Source organism: Phoxinus phoxinus (assembly GCF_949152265.1).
Source record: "Phoxinus phoxinus genome assembly, chromosome: 3".
NCBI classification, from domain to species: domain Eukaryota; kingdom Metazoa; phylum Chordata; class Actinopteri; order Cypriniformes; family Leuciscidae; genus Phoxinus; species Phoxinus phoxinus.
In genome coordinates this window covers 21,026,886-21,053,391 of record NC_136878.1, presented here as the reverse complement: position 1 = coordinate 21,053,391, position 26,506 = coordinate 21,026,886, and the positions used below count along the sequence as shown (strand labels likewise).

Sequence of the window (26,506 nt, the reverse complement as noted above, 5' to 3'; positions counted from 1 at the left end):
TAATGACATTTACTAAGAAATGTGGAAAATTATTCATCTTTTTTTTCACACAAACACACATTCACATACATTTGTTGAATTGTTCTGTATGATTGGATGTTCAAGGGTTGGGTAATAGTAATAATAATTAATTACATTTATATAGCATCTCTGCACTCAAAGCAATTTACATAGGGGGAATCTCCTCAACCACCACCAATGTGCAGCATCCTCCTGGATGATGCGACGGCAGCCATATTGCGCCAGAACGCCCACCACACACCAGCTTACTGGTGGAGAGGAGACAGAGTGATGAAGCCAATCAGTTTATATGGGGATGATTAAGAGGCCACGATGGACAGAGGCCACTGGGCAAATTTGGCTAGGATGCCAGGGTTACACCCCTATTTGTTCGAAAGACATCCTATGATTTTTTTATGACCACAGAGAGTCAGGACCTCGGTTTAACGTATCACCTGAAGGACAGAATTTATTAGATGGGTAAAGTCAAATAAATCGAAAGCAAGTTTTATCTTTGTGTTGTATGTTTTCACTGAACTGTAATCAAATCAAGTCAAAACATCTTGTCATACCTTTCATTGACATGAATTCCTGAATTAAATTTCTGTGTATTAACTCTAACCTCTCCCTTTCTTATTGCATCTCTGAAGGGTTCTCATTTCTAAATGACTCTTTAATTCCAAATATAATTTCAAGTTGACAGAAATTCTAGAAAATTACACTGAAGTTTTGGGGAGGTTGATAATTGTTCTCCCCAAACAACATGATTTGTATGTTTCTGGCCACCTGCATCTTCATCATCAAGTACACAGAGATTGAGGCTTTTTCCATCAGAATAAGGGCTCTTGAATAGGTTCTTTTGAGCATAGAAAGATCTGGTCAGATGAAGATACTCCAGATAAAGATGTTCTGTTGATCAGATTTTTGATCACACTTTTTCATAGTTTAAGTATCACCTCAGGCTCAGATGTTTCTCCTAAGATAGGAAAATAAAATAGACTGTTGCTGGCAGACAGCTGCCAACTCGATTTGGATGGTTTTGATCATTCATTTAAATTTCAGTTCGATTTAAAATTGACTCTGGCAAAGTCAGTTAAAGTGCATTTTTTATACAACCATGGTTTGAAATTAACACCAGCCAACCCGCTAAATGTGGGTAAAAACCAACTGTGGCGGGTAACGCTGTCAAATCACTAGCCAATTTGGCAGAGTTACAATTTGGCAGGGGAAGTTCGTGTAAACCAAATCTGGCAGATTTAGCGCAAATACTCGACTCGTGAGTCATTACGATATATTAATACAGCGTATTTCGCAGAATACGCACACATTTGGCTTACTTGAACACGATCGTCACTACGCAAATAACGGCGCCTGTTCATTTGCATTAAAGCAATAGCGAAGATTAAAAAGCATTTGGTTAACAGAAAACACATTATTTTCCAACATCCTACAATTTTAGAAGACCATAGCTTATCTAGAGACCAGACCACAGGTTTGTTTTGTTCCATGTGGTGTTTGATGTTCATTGTACTGTATTGAGCTCTCCACCTAAACAAAGACATTTTTGGGGAAAAAGATAATGAAAAAAAAGAGGAGGAGATGGCTGGATGACATGATTGTATGATGATACGAAATGAAAATGAAATCCAAATTGTATAATATATAGCCTATATATATATAGGCCTATATATATCTTTTTATTTTTATTTTTATTATTATTATTATTTTTAATATATTATCTTTTGCCTAGTAGAAGTTCTGAATGGCCTGTAACTTAAACATTTTGTAGCCAAATTGGCCGGTGAGTGGAAAAAGTTAATTTCAAACCCTGTATATTATATCCATTCAATATGGATGATAACAGGAACATTTCTTGAGAGCATCAGATCACACAATCAGCATATTAGAATGAAGGATAAAACACTGAAGACTGGAGTAATGATGATGAAAATCCAGCTTTGCCATCACTGGAATAAATTACGTTTTAAAATATCAATTGAAACCAGTTATTTTAAATTGTAATTTTTTTGTTATTATTGAATAAGGCGAGACACGGCAGGCAAAAACAAGACTTGTGCTGAAAAAAAGTCCGAAATACATTAATATATAGGTCTTTATTTTACTACACGTTGTCTATTTGCATGTGTAGATTTCTCATAAATTCATCAAAAGTTGTCGTTCTAAATCATCCGGCTGCTCTGCGATCGCTGTCTACTCTGCACCCTGTCATCACATACACCGTTGGAAAGCTCTCTCTCTCCTGTACAATGTTGTCGGATCCAAATATGGTAATTTCCTTTTTATTAGCAACCAATCGTGAAAGTAAAAAGGAGGATTTAACTCTAAGGGCCCTATCTTGCACCCAGCGCAATTGACTTTGTACACCGACACATGTATCGTTCCTATTTTGCACCCGCGCACAGCAGACTTTTCCCTCCACAGACGCACGTCGGTAAATTAGGGAATGAACTTCGGCGAAAAGAGGAGGCGTGTTCCGGCGCAAAAGTTCCCTGGTGCTATTTTCCAGTTTTAGAAAGCAATTCCGCCACTGACCAGGAAAAACCCAGTCTAAAGAGAGTGGTGCTGTCACAGTGTCTGGTTGTGTTTCCCTGGGTTATCACTAGAGGTCCTCGTTCTCACGGTGTCATTCACATTAGACTACGTTTCCCATGATCCTGTCTGTCACTGAGTGTTCATTGTGTTCAGCTGTTTCTCGTCACCTCGTTTAGCACTTGTGTATATATACCCTGTCAGTTTCAGTGTTTTGTCACGGAGTCCTTGTTATGTATCACGCCACTTCCGAGTCCTGTTTTCTGGTTTGTTCCTGTTTTGTTTCTTGTTTTATGTTTGGATTGCTTCTTTGGTTTTGACCCCTGCCTGGACTTGTTTGTGAGTACGGATTACCCTCTCAATAAATACTTACTGCTATTGGATCTCCCTTGTCTCCTTGAGTGTGGATCGTGACAGGCGCGTTGCGCATTAGTCATATGGTATTTTAAGTGCGCGTGCTTCGCCATAATGTAGGGTGTTAACGCGCATACACTTTGATTCTCTAATATAAACAGACGCAGCAGTTTTCATTTTTGCAAATCATACATTATTAGGCTACAAGGAAAAATATGAACACACGAGGGAAATCATTGTTGTATCCATGAAGATGTGAAAAATAGGCATAAATCTAGCTTACACATTTACCCTAATTATTATACGCCTGTTTAACCAAAGCTTATTTTGGTGGGTTTCTCCCATCCCCACACAATGTCACTTCTCTGTCTTTTACGGCCCTGACGAGAACGTCGGTCTCCTGGGCTGTGAACCACTCCTGGCGTGCGCTGGCAAATCCGGCGTTATAATAGCAATCCGCATTGGAACAAGCGCGCCTGCTCTTAAAGGGAATGTGAGAGGACGCTCTGATTGGTTTATTTCACGTTACGCCCAAACCACACTTATGAATAATGAAAGCTACTTCAGACCAACCCATTTTAGATTTGCGCCAGGCGCAAGAGTAATTTATCCCGCCGGGAAAATAGCAACAACGCCCAGGACCCGCCCACAAAGTTACTTGCGCTTTGCGCTTTGACACTTGCGTTTCAGATCGTTAAAATAGGGCCCTAAATGTGCAATCTCATTGGCTGATGCCAATTTCTGATGCCGGTTTTCTCAAAATGACTTTTCTCTCATACTCCAAGTCTGAAATCTCCACTTCAATAGCACCTATATACGCCAAACTTTCCAGTCTTGTATAGTTATATTATGAAGACATTTACAGAGGGATTTGTAAATATATTATTCCTAGCCTGATTTATATAACATTTTATTAATTTATTCAAAAACCATTTTTTAAGGCCAGTATATTCTGATTTACAGGATAACAAAAGTTATGGAGGTTCACCATTCACATGAATGTGAATAAGAAAAGAGTCCAGTAGATATGTTCAATGTTCTGAAACAAGATGAGATTAACATTCCATGCGGCACATCTCTGTCCATATGAGATTCCTGCAAAAAAGCAACATTATGACAATGTGGTAATTCACTTTACTTACAATCTCTATCAAACTCAAATTATCATGGCAATATTTCTTGCTCACTTGGTGCAATATTTGGTTATCTCGTTGTCGCATGAGATGACGAGCAGGGGGCTCATTACCATATAAATGTGTTCCGGGTAGAAGACGTGTCTGCTTTCAAGTTCGGGAGCTGGTTTGCTTTGTAGATCTTTCAGGATTTTGTTTGACCTTTGTAAAGAGGAGGGGCAAATTGAAAGTCACAAACCAGTCTGTAAATACATGAGCAAAAAAAAGGAAACTCACACATTCATTCACGTCACATGTCTCTCTTGATTTTTCCAGGTACCTTTTGTTGTCATTATCATCATTCTCTTTTTCTGGTCTTTCTTTCTGTCAGATATGAGGGGTCCTCCCGGCAACTGGATGTCATATGGTCACCCGTGTGCTGAACATGCTGTGTGGAACCCCAAATTCTGTGTGGTCACCGACTATCAGATGTTGCTGCTGGACAGGGAGGAGGTATTACACACACAGACACAGAAAGAGCCTTTTCTCATTTTAACGCATGCCCTTACAATTGTTATAATTATGGAATTTTCTTGATCCAATCAAGTAGACAGTGTACATGTGTAAACAGGGTTTAAAACATTTTGTCATCAGATCACTGAAACCACATTCGATGGAAGTCAAATATTTTGGAATTAAACTTCACTGAACGGCTTTGGTATGCCTGTATTGACACAGGTCATGTGAATCACATCCAAAGTTTAGTTAATATAGTCACAGGAATAAATTACACTTTTATTTTGTATTTTTGTGCAGAAATAAATACTAAAAGTAAAACAAAAAAATAGAGAGTGAGAAAAAAGAAAGGACGAGGCAGTAGGGGGAAGTATTATCTGCTGGACTGAACTAGTGCAAGCACATGAGAGCGAATGGCATGTAGCTGTGTGTAGTTTGTCATCGTGACACGTGCATAAATGTGGTACATCAGCAGGCTCCCTGAGCTCACTTTTCGCCATGGCAGCTAAGACACACAGCGTTTCACAGGGACGATCAATATGTGGCCCACACTTGCAAAGAATATGTGCTGTGTACCATGGTCGATAAAGGATTTTCCGTTCCCCCATAGCTCACACTGTATGTCGAAGCCTCTGTTATCAGCCGGAGAGCAGCGCTGTAATAAATCTCCAGACATCTATTAGTGGCCTGGCAGAGCAGTGGTGAATGATTCTCTGCTGAAGGAGGATCAAGAGACCGATTCTCTCCTGGCCATGCCAGATCTTTAATGCTCTGAGCAATTTGTTTACTTGCTGTACTTATTCATTTATATATACCGGTATAGATATATAGTTGTAGCTGCTGTTCTACAGAAAGATTCCTAGATGTTACTACTAATTGGGAGTGCTTTACTCAACCACACTTGCCTAGAGCTCTCGTTATTTTATATTACTATGTGTATTATCCAATGTTTAAACCAATAATAATCAAATAAAACAAGAAAAGTTGACAGTAACATTAACAGATTATAAAGGCACCTTTGATAAAAGTAATAAACAGTGTTGTATTTTTCTACAAATACTTGAAACTGGCTATCGTTGTGTATTAATTTAAGAAAAAACAATGAGCATGGTAAAGCAATAATGACAATATATGGAAAATTTGGCAGTTTTGTATGTTGATTTAGAGCTGGGGGTCATCTGAAGTCCTCACAGGGTTTGGGATTATCTCTTCACATGTTTTAGGTCATCTTAAATCTTTGTAAGAGGCTGGATCTAAATAGCCTGGTCCTACCAGACTCTCGTACAATTTATTTGTACAGAGAGTCTGGCCTCTCTCCATTGACAAGCGTTAACTTCCTTGAAGACGGGTACTCTGTTGAAGTTTAAAACTATTGGATCTGCTCAGAGCCACTCTGGATCTGCCATAACCAATCGCTAACGTTTGGTCGTGACGAAACTTAAACTCAAACTAGCGTCGTTCTCAGCCACTCCCCCTGTTCGCTGCTTGGACCGGTAGAAAATTGACCAGAGAAAACCCAAGAATACACCTCAAACCCATACCTAGTACTGAAGGAAAATTAAAATTGAGCGGAGGTATGTAGGAGGGCGGAGCCCGGCTAGAATCCAAACTGGAGCTGGTGAATCTTGAGTTAGCACCCCTAGGTAGAAACAGAAAAGAAAATGGAAATTAAATAGCGTAGCTGCTGTTCATAACATTTCAAGATAATCATGTGCATCTGGTATGTTATAACTGGAGTACAAGGTTATAAGATGCATTATGTGAATGCTTGGCTAAAGAGATGTGTCTTTAATCTAGATGTAAACTGGGAGAAAGTGACTAAGCCCCGAATATTATCAGGAAGGCTATTCCACATTATAGAAGCTAAATATGAAAATGATCTCCCTCCTTTAGTGGACTTTGCTATTCAAGGTAGTGGTACTACCAAAGAGTTCTGTTAAATAGTGTGATGGATTGTAGTGTGATATAAGATTGGTTAATAGTAATATAACTTAATACACAGAAGCAAAACCATTTAGGGACTTATAAATAGCAATATTTTGTAGTCGATACAGACTAGGTAATAGGTAATCAGTTCATAGATGACAGTTGATAACATTTTGGTTATATTATCATATTTTCATGACCTGGTATGAACTCTAGCAGCTGCATTTTGGACTAACAGGAGCTTGTTTATTGAGGATGCAGGACATCATCACCTAGTAGTGCATTAGAGTAATACAGTCTAGAGGTCATGAATGCATGAACTAGCTTTTCTGCATCAGAAGCCGATAACATACAGCTTGGCGATGTTTCTGAGGTGGAAGAAGGTTGTTTTTGTAACATGATTGTCAAAAGACAATTTGATGTCTAATATAACATCTACTGTAGATCTTTAACTGTAGAACATGAAGCAACAGCATCCTTCCTGATGCAAATGGAACTTTTAAGATATTGTGTTTACAGGTTTATGGTCCAGTAACTAATATATCTGAATTTAAAAGAATAAATGTACTGGTCATCCAGTCTTTTATATATTTAACACACTCTGTCAACTTAGATCATTTAGAAATGTCATATGGTCTAGGTCAAATACACTAATCGGACACTTTATTATGTACACCTGCTAGTACCTGGGTTGGACCCCCTTTTTCTTTCAGAACTGCTTTTATTCTTCATGGCATAGATTAAACAAGGTTCTGGAAACATTTCTTAGAGATTTTGGTCCATATTTACATAATAGCATCACACAGTTGCTGCAGATTTGTCGGCTGCACAATACACATCAATGATGCGTATCTACCGTTCCACCACATCCCAAAAGATCTTTCGTATTGTCCATTTGACAATATAATGAGTGGCTATAGTGAACTAATTGCCATGTTCAAGAAACAAGTTTGAGATGATTTGAGCTTTGTGACATAGTGTGTTATCCTCCTATCACCAGCGTAACAATGGCACTCCACACTTTACTGGTGTCAAATTATATAATTCTTAATTTACATAAACAAAATGGTAATATCAGACTGGTAGGATCGAAACCACCTCAATGCCCGTCCTGTCCCTGAATACCAATGCAATTTTATAATCGATCTAAGAGCGTGTCATGAACTGTAGTGTCAAACGCAGCACTAAGATCAGAAGCAATTCAATTGTAAATATAGCTGCAAGCAGCAATCACCGGGGCCAAGCGCAAGCAAGACGACAAGACATGCCAAAGTGGCTGGGAGTGTGAGACCCACTGCAGCAAGGAGCAATTAAAGACATTTGAAGATGAATTTTGGCAAAATGGTTGAAAAATCACATACAATAACTAAAAATATGATTATCACTTTCGACCAATAGGTGGCGCAGTTACGAAACTGATGTGATGTGGTCAGAGTGAAGTGACAATGACACATACAAAGTTTGGTGTCAATATGTCAAGGCATTGCAGATATAAAGCCTGAATAGTCATTTTGGCATCATGCCTCAACTTTGCCACTGCGGTATACGAAAACGGTTTTGTCTATCGACACGAAATCCATAACTTTTACTCGGCACAGTCTGGAGATGACACGATCCGATTTTGGTGAAAATCGGACGTTCGGTCTAGGAGGAGTTCGAAAAAGTAGGTTTTAAAAGAAAATAAAGATGGCGGACAGGAACTTTGATTGACTATGGCAAAATTGGTATCTATGTTTTCAGCATAACCCAAGGAATCTATTGAGATCAGTGTCATTACTATAGGCAAATTTATTCAAAAGTTATTAGCATTTTTGGAAATTTCATTATAACTTTTGACCAAAAGGTGGCGCTGTCTCATACATTTTTGAGTACTTTTAGGGCGTTGTACTGATGACCCATACTGAGTTTCGTAACGATACGTTCATGCGTTCATAAAATACAGCATTTTAGCACATAATTCAAAATGGCCGACAGCCAAAATGGCCGATATGGGAAAATTGGATATCAGTCGACTCAGCACGATGCCCTGAATCTAACGAGACCACTTTTGTGATTTTTGGACAAACCGTTCAGAAGTTATAAGCAAAAATATAAATTCTTCATATCTCCGGACCAGTAGGTGGCGCTGCGCCGAAACGCAGCATGTAGCCTCAGGTCATGCTTGTGATGACATGTACCAAATTTGGTCTGAATCCGATAAAGCGTTGTGGAGATACGGCCTTACGTCTGTTTTTGCAAGCGCTACGTAAAATTTATTTGCGCGGTATTCGAGAACGGTAATTCGAATCAACTTGAATTCCATAACTTTTTGTCGTCATGGTCTGGAGTTGATCTGGTTCAATTTTCGTGAAATTCGGAGCAACGGCCTAGGAGGAGTTCGAAAAAGTAGGTTTTTTGGAAAATTCAAAATGGCGGGAAAACTATTATGACGGAAAATGACGTCATAGGGTGCAATCGAATCGTCGTGAGCTCAGGAATCAGAGGAAAAAAGAATTTTGATTCTAGCCCTTACGGTTCAAAAGTTATCAGCATAGACATGAGTGAAACTTTGGACTGTTGGTGGCGCTAGAGGGAATGAGTTGGAGACACCAAAATTGGTGTATTTAATGTTGGGACTGTCCTCTATCAGAATGTCAAATAAAATCAACTTTCCCGCAAGCGGTTCATAGGGCTGCCATAGACTTCAATGGCGGAAGAAGAAGAAGAAACGGAAGAATAATAATAAGAACGCCAACAAAAACAATAGGTGCCTCCGCACTTTCAGTGCTTGGCCCCTAATAAGAACGGGAACAGATACAATAGGTGCCCGCACCTTCAGTGCTTGGCCCCTAATAAATATAGCTGCAAGCAGCCATTACGGGGCCAAGCGCAAAAGCAGACGACGAGATATGCCTACATGGCTGAAAGTGTGAGACAAACTGCAGCAAGGAGCAATTAAAGACATTTGAAGATGAATTTTGGCAAAATGGTTGAAAAATCACATACAATAACTAAAAATATGATTATCACTTTCGACCAATAGGTGGCGCAGTTACGAAACTGATGTGATGTGGTCAGAGTGAAGTGACAATGACACATACAAAGTTTTGGTGTCAATATGTCAAGGCATTGCAGATATAAAGCCTGGATAGTCATTTTGGCATCATGCCTCAACTTTGACACTGCGGTATACGAAAACGGTTTTGTCTATCAACACGAAATCCATAACTTTTACTCGGCACGGTCTGGAGATGACACGATCCGATTTTGGTGAAAATCGGACGTTCGGTCTAGGAGGAGTTCGAAAAAGTAGGTTTTAAAAGAAAATAAAGATGGCGGACAGGAAGTTTGGCTGACTATGGCAAAATTGGTATCTATGTTTTCAGCATAACCCAAGGAATCTATTGAGATCAGTGTCATTACTATAGGCAAATTCATTCAAAAGTTATTAGCATTTTTGGAAATTTCATTATAACTTTTGACCAAAAGGTGGCGGTGTCTCATAAATTTTTGAGTACCTTTAGGGCGTTGTACTGATAACCCATACTGAGTTTCGTAACGATACGTTCATGCGTTCATAAAATACAGCATTTTAGCACATAATTCAAAATGGCCGACAGCCAAAATGGCCGATATGGGAAAATTGGATATCAGTCAACTCAGCACGACGCCCTGAATCTAACGAGACCACTTTTGTGATTTTTGGACAAACCATTCAGAAGTTATAAGCAAAAACATAAATTCTTCATATCTCCGGACCAGTAGGTGGCGCTGTGCCGAAACGCAGCATGTAGCCTCAAGTCATGCTTGTGATGACATGTACCAAATTTGGTCTGAATCCGATAAAGCGTTGTGGAGATACGGCCTTACGTCTGTTTTCGCAAGCGCTACGTAAAATTTATTTGCGCGGTATTCGAGAACGGTAATTCGAATCAACTTGAATTCCATAACTTTTGGTCGTCAAGGTCTGGAGATGATCTGGTTCATTTTTCGTGAAATTCGGAGCAACGGCCTAGGAGGAGTTCGAAAAAGTAGGTTTTTCGGAAAATTCAAAATGGCGGGAAAACTATTATGACGGAAAATGACGTCATAGGGTGCAGTCGAATCGTCATGAGCTCAGGAATCAGAGGAAAAAAGAATTTTGTTTCTAGCCCTTGTGGTTCAAAAGTTAATAGCATAAACATGAGTGAAACTTTGGACAGCTGGTGGCGCTAGAGGGAATGAGTTGGAGACTCCAAATTTGCTATGGTGATAGTTCAGGCTGTCCTCTATCACTGTGCCAATTTGTATAAGTTTCCCGCAAACGGTTCTATAGGCTGCCATAGACGCCCAGTCGGAAGAAAAAAAAGAAAAAAAAGAAAAAGAAGAAGAATAAGAACGGGAACAGATACAATAGGTGCCCGCACCTTCAGTGCTTGGCCCCTAATTTAATGATGGCATGTTTCTTTGCTATGCTAACTGAATCCTGACTGAAATTATTCATAGATATTTTTTTTTTTTTATGCAAGAAGGAGCATATATAGCTTTTTCTAATATTTTAGACATACAAAGATTATTTGAAATGTGTCTGTAATTTGCCAATTCATTAGAATCTAGTTGTGGTTTCTTGAAGGGCAGCTATTATTCCCCTTTTCACAAGATGTAAAATAAGTCTCTGATGTCCCCAGAGTGTGTATGTGAAGTTTTAGCTCAAAATACCCAACAGATTTTTACAGCTTCTATCCCTTTAAATGCAAATGAGCTGCTGTTGGCGGCCCAGAGGGCGGAGCTTCACGAGCTCGCGCTCTGTCAGGGCAGCCTCGTCTCTCACAGAATATCAAAACAGAAACTCTCAATAGTGTTCATTCATTTCGACCCAGAGTCGGACAAGAATACCCACAGAGCCAGATGATATATATGCTGTATGGAAATAGAACAGGTATAGTTTACTTTAATTACCGTATAATGTATAGGCCTACCTGCTTTTTTAATACAAGCCTGCTGTAGCGGACGGCGTCCGAATGATGGCCAAAAATATACTGATGAGTTCAATTAAGTTTATTGTACATCACACAAAAGATGAAGCGTCAGTTTTACTCCAGAAAATCAGTGTAAGAGTTTAATAAACACAGTATAGTGCACATTAAAGTCTTATCTTAAACTCTCTCTCTCCCTTTCATTATCATGACCATAGACAGCGAAGTAACGTTAGGCTACACAAAACTCTCGTTACAACTAACAGTAAACACGTTTTCAGTGGGTGCTTAATAAACTGGTAAACTTTATATCTGTAAATGTAAATTTCGCATAATAGGTGCCCTTTAATGAGAGGTTCTTGAGACATGACATAGAGGCTAATAGGATATTAAGAAGAGGCTATTCTGCTATACAGCCACAGGTAACAACTTCAACAATTTAGTGGACCTGTTGTTGGATTAGATGCAGTGACATAGTTTTAGCTCTTCCTGTCCTGTGGTTGTAAAGTACTGGAATTATTCTTTGGGAGCGATATATGAGGCTCAATCATAAAATGCTGTCAAAGGTTGTACATTTATTATTGTATATATAATGCTATTTTCGGATTTTCTCAGTTAAGTCATTACTATTGAACTAATGAAATATTCAGTTCAGTTGATGTCTGTTTATTTGCTAATTTAGCCACTGTAGGCTACTAAATAAAAACTTTGGATTGTTTTAACTATTTTCTATGAGTTAAGCATGAGGGGATGCTTGGCCCTTGCAGCTTTTAAATTCTTTTTAGTATTGCACATTTAGTATTATGTTTTTATTAAATTTACTGTATCCCGTTTGTGAATGTCCTAATTTGTAAAAACACTAAATAAAAAACTTTATTTACATAGTTTTATATTGTCATTTTTTTTTTTTTTTCATTTACATTGATGCTTGGCCTGGGGTTAGGTTATAGTATTTATAACTAGCTATAAAAAAGTTTTATTTTATTTTTTAATGTAGGCCTATTTTCTATTTTATTTTATTTGTATACAAATGCAGAAAGTTTTCTGTTAGGGTGTGGTTTAGGTTGTATTATTATTTCAACTAACTGTGTGCTATAATTTATGCCAAGCCCTTTAGCACTGTTTTACTTCAGATCAAGTAGCCTACTTCACTCCCAAGTACAGGTCAAGAAAATAATCAGCTTGTATGGTGGTGCTAATATGACACGTATATCTCACACATATATATTTCACTCACTTCATATTTTTGGTTTTTGGAAAATATCAGTTATGAAACAAAATGTTTATATTATAATTTACAATTTATTATTTATAAATTGGCTTAGACTGTCAGTTAAACCAGATTACTGGGCTGAAATTGAACGTGGACTGTTTCTTGAGGGCAAATTTACGGTTGGCAATAACAACAAAAGCACACTAGCACAAACTCAAGAGAACGCATGCTTAGAGAGTTTGGTTTTAATATCATGAGGGTTGAATGTGTGCTGGAAACATGATTCTGGGAAGGTTGCAAAGTCATTCAGAAAGTCAGAGTTGCCCAGATCTTACACTGAATTCCCTAGAGTAAAGCTCTCTCTTTCTCCTTATATTTTCATCTCATCTTTTTGCCACCATCTTTTTCACCTGCCAATAGTGTGTGAATTGAGAAAATGTTCTGCCTACAAATATTTCTTACTCTCCATGAAATTATATTTTTCATTTTATTTTCTTATTGAAAATATATGTTTTGTCCCGATGCTCTTTAGCTGTTTTTTCTTGCATGATTATGATATGGCATTATGAAATGACAAAATACATATTAATCATGTAAGTAATTTAAGTCGCTAGAATCTCTTTGATTAAAATAGTCAAATTCTGTCCAACTGTTTGCTTGTTTTATTGAATTCTTCATGTCTTGCTGCCTCTGATTGTCTGTCTAAATTGAATCTCTTCGATATAAATTGAATATATTAATCATGAGATGAGAGGCAGCCAAATATGTGCCTAATTGTGTATTTGGTTCTCTTGTATGTGTCCCGTTCTCAGATACACCCTCTGCTCCTACAGGGGAACAGGACTGACACCTGCCAATCCAGGCTTCTGCGTCGCACCATCAGTGTTCCTGTGGAGACACAGTTCCCTGAATTCCAATGCCATCTCTCAGTAGACAGCAGTGAGTGCACTACTATTAACCTACAGGTTTAGCACAGAGCCAAAAAAACTGTCTAACTAGGGTCTCCTATGATCATAGAAAACTTTGAAATATTAGGGAATTTAATTTTTTTTATTGTAGTTTTAGTCATGCTCATCTCTTAAATGATTTCATCTGCTAGAATTAACTTTGTGCATAACAACAATTTCAGTAAGTTTGAATAACTGACAAAGTTGGAGAAGTATATCCTATAGTATAAAAACATAATTACTAATTTTATTAATCATAATTATAAGGAATTGGTCAAAGTTTGTAATTTGTTTTAGTCACGAACTACCTGTGATACATATTTGCAAAGACAAACACATTTACATTTTATATATATATATATATATATATATATATATATAATATATATATATATATATATATATACACACACACAGTAGTATTTGTACTTGTGGTATGCTACAGTAGTGACAAAAAAATGTTTTCGTCAGAAATTATTCTTGCTACCTTGTACTCAGTTACTTGTGGCCTGCAATTTTTTATGGAGGCCAGCAGGGGAGGATGTTGGCTACAATATTCTGTTCTCCTGGCAAAGGACAAGCTTTTATACTCATTGTGTATTTATTTTGTTTACTTATTTATTTTGTTAACTTTTATATTTGATGTGTGCATACTTTATTTGGCGGATTTTTTTTTTTTTGACTGGCATACCAACGAATGTTTTATTTTTTCCCCATGCACATGCAGCTGCAAACTGGGCCCTGCCAAATGTACTTTTTAAGTCACCCTTTAAGGGTGTATTGGGTGTTTGAACACTGATTAGTAAGCTGGACCTCACTAGTTGCCTCAAAGGCATGTAAATCGACCAAATCATGTTTATGTTTATTGGTTTAGGGGTTGGGGTCGGTCAGGCGATTACAAAATGTCATTAACCGGAAAACAGTGGAAGTCTATGAGATGTCCTCACAAATATAGTGAAACAAATGTGTGTGTGTGTGTGTGGAGTGTGTTGTACATTTTCAGATTGTTTTATAGTAGTGTATAGATATACTGGACATAAGCGTTTATTAATCAGATTTATTAATAAGATTTAATAAGACAATGACTTCGCTGAACTAGTGGACAATTTATTTAATAAATTAATGCAATTTTTTCACCATATAACCAAGCTTTTAAAGACTTGTGATCACACACAACTTCTCATGAGGCATATGCAGAAACACAGACCCTAATGCACTCTATTCCAGTATGCCCTGCTTTTAATTAATGTGCTGTTTTTTTTGTTTTGTTTTTTGACAGATACATTTAGATTTACTGAGACTTTTTAACTTTGTCATTTTATTTTCAAACTCAAAGACCTTCATCTAAACATTACACTGCTCATTTATTTATATATGTATGTATTTATTTAAGTATTTACTTACAATAGGTAATTCTTGCTCACTTACTCGCTTACTTATTTGTTTACTTATATCCATGCTTGGTTATGGGGACCACACAGGATATCATATAAAATCTGATTATACTGTACAGTTATAAATCTGAATATATAGTTAATTAATAACTACATAGTTAATTATAAGTCCAGTATAGTTATGTGTATATTAAATGCAGGGTAGGTCCAGCATTTTTTTGTTTTTGTTATGCTGGTTGAAAGTCACTTCACATCCAGATTGCAATCACTAAGTTACGTATAAATCTAAATCTATTTATATATAAATCTAAATGTATTTATATGAATATATACTGTATATTGTAGATGGAAGATGGAAGGTGTAGGACAATAACATTTTCGTCCAATCATAGAATTCGTTACTAATGCAATGATACAATGTCCTACCTGCCTGTCAACGTACAGTTCCATACCTCCGCCTATAGGGAGACATCACACGTCATCAGCGTGTTTCATGCTGTGCAGAGTTAGACAGACGTCAGTCACCAATCACACAACCGAAACAGAAGCCACCTTTTACAGATCCAAAACAACGAGCTTATGCTGCGTTCACACCCTAACTACTGTCATTTTGAAGAGATGGAAACCTGTGACGTTATACTCTGTGTGGTTCGTGACTCAAATTTATCCGTTTCAATGGCAACACTATCAACGGCGAAATGAATCTGCAGCAGTCAGGTGATACAGGTCAGTGCTCTTTAAGTTGTTAATGTTTATTATTATCGTAATGTTATGTGCTTTGAGACATGAGGTAGTTTAGCGGCGTCTCTTGTGAAACTGTTGTTTGCTTCCTGCTTTACGTGTTCATGTGTTTTGAAGGAGGTGTGGCTTTGGAGACGCTCTGAATGGAGGGTGGGATGTTACTTTTATATTTAGGCTGTGTGTCCACCAAAGCGCTGAAAAACTGGGAAAAAAACTGCGCTGCCAAAACGCTCTCAACTGCCCACAGCTAGGCGTTTTCAGCAGAGCGCCTAGCTGCGGGCACTTGAGAGCGTTTTGGCAGCGCAGTTTTTTTTCAGTTGAGAGAGACGCTTCATTGCTATGATACAGAATATCCGTTGGTCTGTGTGGTATTAGTCCCGCCCCTCCCCCACTGTGATTGGACGGTTGGGTAAAAGTGACAGTAATGATTTTACCCAAAGTTGAACATTCTTCAACTCTGGTCGACCTGTAAAGTGCGCTCAGCGCTTCAGCGTGAAAAAGACGCTCAGCGCCTCGTTATGCTCATGGCGTTTTAAAAACACAGCGTTCCCATTGAAAACAATTGAAAAAACACGCCAGCCGCGTGAAAAAAACGCTTTGGTGGACACACGGCCTTAGGGTAATTAATGTTTGATCAGATTTACAACTGTATTTTCAGATTTACCCCCTCCCCATATTGAACAACTGATTAAACATAAACGATAAAATCCCTGAGCTCACTCTTTTGCTCCCTCAGAGAACTAGATAACCTTCTGTTTGATGTCGGGTGAGAGCAGAAACAACCTCACAACCTAAACATCAGAATTGTTTTCCCTAGGGGGTCGAAGAGCAGAAAGCATCTGTACATCAACACTGCGATTTAAAAGCTCAAATACCTAATAGAGAGCCTTTTAAACAAATCCCTTAAATACCTCACAATAGTAGTGTCAACTTCTTTTGAGTTTATTAGTGTAATATATTCTCGGTTTGGCTAACACAGTTTCTGCTGAATGCTGGGTACTGACATGTCAAAATGCCTTTAAATCACTATTTGCGCTTGTAGCTTGTTAACCTCACAGACAAACATCAAAGTGAGTCATAGTTTGTAAAGCTCATTCAGATGTTTGGCAAAATTATAACAAACTAAAGGCTCTTTGAAATTAGCCTGGCTCCGCCCTCCTACGTACTTCTGCTCAATTTTCCTTTTCCTTCAGTACTACATCTGGGATTGTGGTATATTCTTGGGTTTTCTCCGATCAATTTTTTACCGGTCCAATCAGAGAACAGAGAGAGAGGTTGAGAACGATGACGTTGAGGTTGTGCGCTAGTTTGAGTCGTCATACGTCACGACCAAACGTTAGCGATTGGTTATGGCAGATCCAGAGTGGCTCTGAGCAGATACAATAGTTTTAAACTTCAACAGAGTACCCGCATTCAAGGAAGTTAACGCTTGTCAATGGAGAGAAGCCAGACTCTCTGTACAAATGAAATGTACGAGAGTCTGGTAAAACCAGGCTACATTGAAATAGACTGACGGTATGCTAGTTGCTCATTAGCGCTCATACAGACTAATGTGACAGTGTACCGTTTGATATGTAGTATATGTCATGGGGAATTTCAGAATGAGATAATTGTAACTGTGAGCATATGTTTTATTGCGGTCACCTTTTACAATGTAAAACTGATATTGATTGATAATGACTGATATCCATCAGTGGCATAAGGTGCCCATAAATATTGGACATTTTATATGTAAGTCCTTGTGTAAAGAGTCTACAGCGTGAGTAAAATATGCAGTCTTGTGAAAAGTATCGTCGCTGATACTGTGTCTTTAAGAAGCATGTGTGAAGTAGGAGCAAAAGAGAGACCGCAACTTACAGGAGTAGTCGATCTGCATGCGCCACAATGCATCCATTCTGTCTCTTTCTCTCACTGTGTCTCTCTCTGGAGCAGTAGACAAACACAGGACAGCAGTTGGGGCGCAGAGTGGTTCTCTACACACAGGGTGAAGGGAGCACCTCTCTCTCTCTCTCTCTCTCTCTCTCTCTCTCTCTCTCTCTCTCTCCCTTTCTCCTCCATCTGTCTCCTTTCAGCACAGTTTTTCAGTTGTTGGACAGTCTGGGAAGTTATGGATTCTGAGACGAGCCCTGAGTCGGAGGGTAAGTGCTTGAGGAGAAAAGATGCTCTTGTCCCTTGCCTCAGTATTGGTGGATTGGAGATGGATTTTTGGCATAGCGTGTTTACAATGCTGTAAAAGTACATGCATGAGTTTGTTGAAAACTATTCTCAGCCTCAGACGGCACACCTATGGACCACCGGCAGTCCGTTCACTCAACACCCGATGCATATTGCACAGAAAAATGGAAAACACTTGCAAAGTTTGCCATATTAGTGGCTTCACAATCCTTGAAACTGCATGTGCAGTTGTGCATAGTTGTGTTGAAAGCAGTTAGTAGCATGTAAATGAGAGATCCTTGAGCAGAACTCTGTTCCGCTGTTTCTGAGTTTATTTTAAAGTAATCCATATCTAAAACTTTTAGTACGAAATTGTAGTCTATCTATCTATCTATCTATCTATCTATCTATCTATCTATCTATCTATCTATCTATCTATCTATCTATCTATCTATCTATCTATCTATCTATCTATCTGTCTATCTGTCTATCTGTCTGTCTGTCTGTCTGTCTGTCTGTCTGTCTGTCTTGCTGTCTGTCTGTCTGTCTGTCTGTCTGTCTGTCTGTCTTGCTGTCTGTCTGTCTGTCTTGCTGTCTGTCTATGTGGTATAATACATGTTATGTAAACCCGGTACTAAATGGCATATAAAAAAAAAACTGTTGTTGATGGCATTACATGTCCATCAGTTAGTCTATTCCTGTCTAAGTGAGTGTTTTTTGACCAAAATAAGCTGCAATGTGAAGCAGACTTTAGTCAAAAGTCTGCCTATGACTAAACTAGATGCATGTCTGTCTTTACATTTTCATTGTTAGTCTAAATATTTACTGATGATGTTTATGTAGGTAGCATAAGCAGGTAGCATAAGGCTATATTGTACTTTTTTGTCTTTCTCTTTCTCTGTCCATCTGCACTAAGTTTTATAGTTTTTTCTATTTTCTGATTTTATGTGTGAGTTGTGGGTAACTGGAGTGTGCTCTGCAAACATGATTATGCTAGAGTGTGTGAGGGAGTTTCACATTTTAAAGGAATTGTGCGTCTCTTATGGCTTTAGTTTGTGGAGAGAGGGATAGAGTAGATGTGTCTGTGTGTGGGAGAGAGAGAGAGAGAGCGAGAGAGAGAATGAGTGTGTGAGCGGGACGGGACGGGCGGTTGACTTATGTACACAAATAAATCTGTCTTTCTTTCTCCTCTCCCTCACATTCTCGGTCTTCTTTCTTTTCCACTCACACTTTTAAATTTCCCTTGTCAGAGCTCTCTAAAACCTAACGATTCAATTATTATTTGAGTATTTTTCCATTGTCTGTGTGCGCAGAGATTACGGTGCAGGTCTGATCGGCAGAGGAGGAGTTCTGGAAGAATGCGGTTAGCTGAATGAGTCAACCGCCAAAGTATTTCAGGGAAACAGGACGTTTAGGGTCCAATTGGGTCGATACGCTGGACAGAGAGAGATGGAGATATTGCAAAGAAAGCTAGCAAGAAAGAAAAAGCAAGTCCTGCCAAGGGAACCCAGATCCATGACAGTCGTTGAGCCCAACATCTGTCTTAAATGCAGGCCAAACCTCAAAATATCCCAGAATAGCCCCAAATAACATGGTACAAATGCCCTGCCCTGGCTGAGTAGATGCCCTCCCTTAGTCCTCTGCCATGGAAATGTATCACTACCTATGCGATTTGAGATTGCTAAACCCTTATACAGAGACCGATCCATAGAAAGAACATTTGATGTACCCATAATCAGTTAGTGTCGTGTAGAGCGTTTCTTTTGAATGTGTGATTTAACAGCTGAATGAAGGAATTAAAAGCTTTAGGATCTAATGTAGGTCTGGCGTTTCACACCATAATTGGTTGAGAGATGCTCTTAAGGTTATAGATAAATCAATTTATATAAGCAGAGCAAAAACAGCTCTGAATGTTCATATCTGTGAATCGAAACCAATTACAGAAGTTAAAGAAAGAAAACATTTGATAAAAACAGGGCCAGATTCTTTCTTGGCATTTGGTGTATCTTGTGTCATCTGCTGCAGAGATGAAGTGGAGGACTGTCTCTAATGTAGTGAGCATTCAGACGAGAGGATGAGAGAGTAATTAAAGATAAGAGAGAGTGTGCGACAAGGGCAATGAAAAGGATCGACATCATTTGGATACTTCTCTCCCCTGCCACTCCAGGGAATCTAATCTTCTTTCTGTTATTTCACTAGTGTATGTTAGCATGGTGCTAATTCCACACTTTACCATCTGATTCTTAACCTACAGGGGCTTATTTAATCCTTATGCTGTTTTCAAGTTTAAGGATTCCTTTATTCCTTTGAATCAGGCATGATGAAAAGCCCCTAAACCCCCCTTAACTGTGATAGAATCACTGCAATGATAGGCCTTGAGTGGCGCAATAAAGATACCAAATGATCAGGATTAAGAAACTATTACTAGATCTGACCATTAAAACGACTTTTTGATTCAGTCATTACGTCAGGTTACAGTCATTACGTATTGTTTTTGATTTGAATAAAAGCAGATGTTACCACATGAACAAATTTTTGGGTTACCTGGCCAAAAATATGTAAATGTATTAATAAAAATATTTAAAAAATAAGCTGTTGTAGATCAATTTAGCATATCTACATTTATTGGATTTATTCATGGCAAAAAAAAATGTGTTATGTAATATTGCTAAATAGATAAAGACCCCAATAAATCTCTTAATGACGGTACCGGTACTTTGCTTGCCTGTGTTGATGCATGTCTGTTGAAAACAGGAAGTTTCAGCTTAAATATTGAGGGGCTCACACCTTTAGTTGCATCAAGATTTGCTACTTGCTAGTCACCTGTAGATGTTGTTAGTGGGAGGGACATTCTCATTCTGGAGTGCAGTTGATTGAATAAACCTGTGTAGTGCAGTATTTAGTATGTTTTCCATGTTTAATGGAACATTAACATCTAATGTGTTACACTACAGAGTACGCTAGCTTCAAAGCTAATGAAAGTGGAGTAAAAGCAACACAATTCCAACCTCATGGGGTCTTTAAAGCATTTTGGGAGAGAGTAGAGAGAGAAAGTCATTTCTTATGAGGTAGAACACCGAACCCCTGGCCCTCATTGAGATGGAAATAGGTCTGTTTGTCGTCCTACTTCACTCTTCCTTTTCTTTGAGTAGAGGAGAGGAGAGAGCAAGTGGAGCGGGAGAGGGAGGGAGTGTGGGGGATTACTACGAAGTGATAAACAAGAGAATCTCTCAGTCATTCTTTCTGAGTCACTTCTGGCCTCTGGGAGCTGCATACATGTCTGCTTTGACTGGAGGGGACTCTCTAATTATTAGACCAAAGACAAAAGAGTATGTGTATGCACACTCCCATCTAACTGAATATCTTGTGGGAATAATGTCTTTAAATTATCTTTTGTCTTTTGGGTGTTTATATGTGAGAAAGTTTCATGCTTCGTCTCTAGAGTCGCTCAAAGGGGCTTTCGTTACAGAAGCCCGTGAGAACAGTAAGGGAACAGATCAAGTTTGATGTTCTATCCTTCAGCTTTTGCTAGCGCCTTATTAAGACTCTCGGGGATCCTTTGCCACCATCTGCCTGTCCAGCAGCAATGTCTTTGTATGTGAGCCAAGTATGCTGGTATTTGAAACTTTCAGAGTTATTTTTATGTGTCCATATGTCTATCTTTATGTGTGTTGTATGTGTGCATGTTTGCATATGCGGCGCGCATTTGTATTCCGAGCATTTGAAGATCGACCTCAAAAATCTGTGTGAAACAAAACTTTTGCAATGTTGCTTAGTTATAAGCTGATAGAGAGAGAGAGAGGGAGGGAGAGAGAGAGAGAGAGAGAGAGAGAGAGAGAGAGAGAGAGAGAGAGAGAGAGAGAGATAGAGAGAGAGAGAGAGAGAGAGAGAGAGAGAGAGAGAGAGAGAAAGAAAGAGAAAGGGTGGGAGAAAGAGGGGTTTAATCAACACTTCTCTGCTTGAATGTGGCAGTGCTGCTATCTCATTCCTCTTCAGAAACAAATCTAATCTTGGTCTGGGCAACCTTCCATTTATGCAAAGCGGTTTTCATTTCTGGAGAATAACAAACTCGAATACGGGATCAGATTGCGTAGAATATTGATGCCGGTGCTCCAAAATAATCAAAATGCATTTTTAATAGGTGATTGTAGGATTACTTTAGTATGAAGTACACTTTTCAAATAAATGAGTCATATCTGATTTATGCGTTATAAATATAGCTAATTGAAACGGCTCTTTCGATTGGAGTTTAGCAAGTTTTTATTTCTATATTTATCTAATTATTTATTTGCATAAATCAAAGTATGGCATAATCAGATCGAACTCTCCACATTTTCTAGCATTTTTGCAATCTTGCTTTTGTATTTCTTGGACAGGGCTTTTCACTGTATCTTTTACAGAAACATTTTGCAGCAAAACTTTCATACAGTATGTCATATTGTATGCTTTTATAGTCAGTGTTTTTATATTGTATCGTTGCTGTAGATTATATGAATAATACATTATTATGTTCTAATACCTTGGAGCTGGCTGATGCACGACTTAAAACTGTGTTTATTGAAGAATTGAGTATGCAGGAATTGAACGGAGCGCTGTGATGGACTGGGTGTTTCCCTATACTGCCCGGAACTCTGGGATAGTCTCCAGAATCCCTATGACCCTACATAAGACAAAAACATAAGAAAATGGAAAAATATACTGTTTGAATGGATGTATAGTGTTTCCCTTGATTTTAAAAAGAAATTGGTTGTCACATCCATTTTTACAAATATAGAAGTTATGACTTTCATTTGTATTCAATTGAACACAGATTGTACAAGTTAGATTTTATTAGTTTGAAAGAAATGAAAGAACTTGAGAATGAGTGATGGAGGCAGTAATGTATCGTTAAAGTGAATTTGAACAGACAAGAAGTTTTTCACATAGAAATTGTTTAGTTACAGAAAAATGGAGAATTGTGTCCGTCACAGACTTTTAAATGCTTCGGGGGTTTCTGTAGCTTCTCTAGTCTGCTTTCTGAAGACGCTCTCTGATCTGAGCATCATGTAGAGTTTCAGTTTGTTTGTTGGTGATGGGGAGCTCTGCTGCGTGAGTGTGTGTTTCTGTGTAGATGCGGCTGTCAGATGCTTCCTGCCTTGTATAAAGTAACACTGAGGAAATAAATATTGCTAAGAAAAAGTCATATTGTTTTCTTTCACATAAATGTGTTTAAGTGGTTACTAAAACTAAATCCAAAACTGAATGGCCTAAAACCCATTATGACAATTACAGCTTTTACTGTATATCCATCTATGTTTCTGGATGAGTTTGTCTGTTTTGTTGCTTTTTTTTATTTGATTGAATTAAATATTCACCCATATATGTTGTTTTTAGACTCTGACTTCAGTTGTGTTGGCAATATCAAAAATATATTCCTTTTTGTTCTATTCAAGAAACTGTTATACAGGTTTGGAACAATAGTAGAGAACTACCGTTCAAAAGTTTGGGGCCAGTATGATTTTGTTTTAGAATTTGTTAATTATTTATTTTTATGAAAAAAATGAATAGGCAACTATTAATTTATTCAGCAAAGACATATTACTGTAAGTTGATACAAAAGGACAGTAAATACATTTATAATGGTACAAAATATTTATATTTCAAATCAACTTTTGAACTATCTATCCATCAAAGAATCCTGATTTTTTTTTTCCATTCTAATATTTTTATAGTATTAAAATAGAAAACAGTTATTTTAAATTGTAACAATATTTCACAATATTAACATTATTCATTTTATCAAATGAATGCATTCTTGGTGATTTACTTGATTTTACTTGCTTTATTTGCAATAAGATTTCTTTCAAAAACATTACAAATAATCAGCACCAAACTTTTAAATGGTAATGTTGCAGTATATGATTAAAGGTCAAGATAAATTAGGAGAGGTGCGTGTTGTGGGGAAAAGGCTTTCACATGCTTATCTATCCGGATGGTATTAGAGTTCTCGGAGGAATCCAGTTTGGCAAAAACGCAGTCTGTAATGTGCTGTGTATTATTTTCTGAGGTTGTATGCAAAAATGCAGTGTTCAATATAGATCACAAATTAGTCAAAATAGGGCTTTGGCCTATCATGTTGAGCTCTGTAGATGTGTGTGCATGTGTTTAGAAATAGCATTGCTGGAAGTGACTACCAATTCCAATCCATTGTACATGTTGAAAACAAAAGGCCTGAGAAGACACTTTTGTTGAGCAGTCTAAGCACTGTTTGGATGCTGGTGAAAGGAACATGTATGACTGCAACGCGCTTCCCAGGTGAAGAGCTAATCACAGCAAGCGCGTAGAGTCTAATCCGTCTTTCGTCTGGCCTATTTTCCTCTCTTGTTTAGTTTATGAAAATGGAGAGCTGAGGTACTGTAGATGGAGAAGTTCACTATTAAAATCTGTTTCTGACTCAAAGTAAAATATTAAGACCAGTAATTGTGATATAAGGTTGGAATTATTGCCGTCATGTTATAGTATTTTTGCCAGGTCTTTTTTTACAGTCTATTATTGAATGCGGAACCAACACTGCTCTCCATATGCTAATAAGACATTTCGTAGGTCCAGTGTGGAATTCCATTCTGTGCAGCAAGACCATGTCAAGCATGCCGGACCCATTCTGAGCCATTCTAAGGAGGTTTAAGCCAGAACTCCTCGGCTTGGAGGGCTTTTCTATCTCCCTGGTGGTAAAGTGTGGCGGCCCTTTCAGACTCTGGAATGCTGCTCTTGTTTAGTTCCAAGCAGGAATGCAGGTGCTCTGCCATTTTTCAGCTTTTCAGAACAGGCACTCATGAGGACCACTGGCCTTTCTCACATGGGCTCATCCCGGACTTCCCATGGGTCATGCACAGTGAAGGCTTTGTCTCCTTAGTGACAGCTGTTGATATTCTCTCCAAAACCTGCATTTCGGCTCTTGTGCATGACTTTAGCTGAAGGAATGATACAGAGTTTCTTGATTTTGTGTGTCATCTGATGTGATGTTTTGAAGATATCATTTTCTTGAGTTTCAGTGTGAATGGCCTCTGAACAGGAAGTGACCCCACAACTTTAAAAGTGAGGTGTATTTTTTCCTCATTAAAAAATAAAGATGTATAATTAGTAATAATACTCAAATTATACTGTCTAATTAAGTGTGCTGCAGCCTTGGCCAAGGCACATTTTTATCATTTAAGCAATACAAAGATTTTCAGCTGATTGCAATAAACAATGAAATAGACCTTTTTTTTTGTTGTTGCATTTCTGAACTGTAAGCAGCTTAATTTGCACTTAGCCATAATGTGGTACTTTGATCTAGAAATAGCTTTTACCCAATCAAAGTAACTGAAGTGCTATTTTCGAAGGTCTATACCACCTTTATGAGGTTAGTGTTAACTGTCCGCTGCAGTCAGCAATCATTAGATATTCATTAGTTTCGGTTCCATTATCTCAATTTCATTAGAGGTGTCATTAGAGGTTTATATAGTTTACTCTGCGTGTAACATCAAAACATGATAAACTGAAGATGGAGGTGATTATTTGTGCCAAGTGCACTGCTTGTTAGTAAGCATTGAATGAGAGCATGAGGGGGTTCTGTAGAAATGAATAACTCTCCTGTGATGCTTTTGGAAGCATTGTTGTCAAAGTGACATTTGTCACTCATGTCTTTTGTTACTTTCTCTTATTAAAGGGTTAGTTCACCCAAAAATGAAAATTCTGTCACTAATTACAGACTCACCCTCATGTTGTTCCAACCCTGTAAGACTTTCGTTCATCTTCGGAACACAAATTAAGATATTTTTGATTAAATCTGAGAGCTGGATCACACTTGAAACTGGCCGGCCCAGAAAAGTTAGTAAAAACATTGTTAAAATAGTCCAACTGACCACAGTGGCTCAACCTTAAGTTTATCAAGCAACAAGAATACGTTTTGTGTGCATTGTGTGTGTGTTACGGAAATCATAGGGCCCAACAAAAACGTGAAACTTTTTTTTTCCTATTCGCATAATAGGACCGTGTGTCGCATGTCTTCTCATTTCTCTGATTTCTTTCTCTCTTAAAATAAAACTTTGTGTACATAGCACAGCCATTTTCGTGCCTTTTGTTGGTGCTGGATGGATGGGAACAGAGTGGACTTATCTTATTTAATAGATTTTACACCCATTGTTAGTCTAAAAAGACATTATTGGAAAAAGACTAAAGTTATGGGGAAAGACATCCCTGCTTGGACTTACTTTTGTCTACAGTCATTCACACATTGGTTTCTTCTAAGTTGTATGAACGTGTAATGATTTTTTAATGAGAGGTTGGCTTCTGTTCTGTTCTTTGTGTAGTGTGCTGCTTCTTGGCTGTAGTAGAACCCAATCCTGATGTCTTTGCCTTCTTGACCACAGCCTGACGTCTGATTGGTCTAGTATCCGTCTGGAATTTAGCTTTCCCTGCTCTTGACCCCACCCTCCCTCTGCCCTGAGGGCGTCAATGAACAACGGCATTCCCTTACACAGCCGCGTGTGCATGTGTGTGTGTGTGTCGTCTGTAGAGTATGAAAAACAATGGGAAAGGGGAATACGAGTTATTTTCTTCTTTCAAACAGACATATATTTACACAGTCATACCTAATGACAAAGTGCACTGGGAAAGTTTTTTTCCTGGAAATGTCTGCTTGTGT

General features: G+C 38.1%; 1 protein-coding gene across 5 annotated transcripts in view; it reads left to right on the top strand.

Moving 5' to 3' along the window:
- Window positions 1-26,506, top strand: part of dab2ipb (DAB2 interacting protein b) — a 150,195-nt gene that overhangs the window by 21,801 nt on the left and 101,888 nt on the right. The window contains exons 3-4 of one of the 5 annotated variants that reach the window (XM_079606670.1): window positions 4,408-4,529; window positions 13,418-13,544. In XM_079606670.1, coding sequence (XP_079462796.1) covers window positions 4,408-4,529; window positions 13,418-13,544 — 249 coding nt within the window. Of the gene's footprint in view, window positions 1-4,407; window positions 4,530-11,194; window positions 11,356-13,417; window positions 13,545-17,704; window positions 17,826-26,506 lie in introns of those variants that run through there. The other 4 variants (XM_079606671.1, XM_079606672.1, XM_079606674.1 and 1 more) reach the window with 4 other exon arrangements.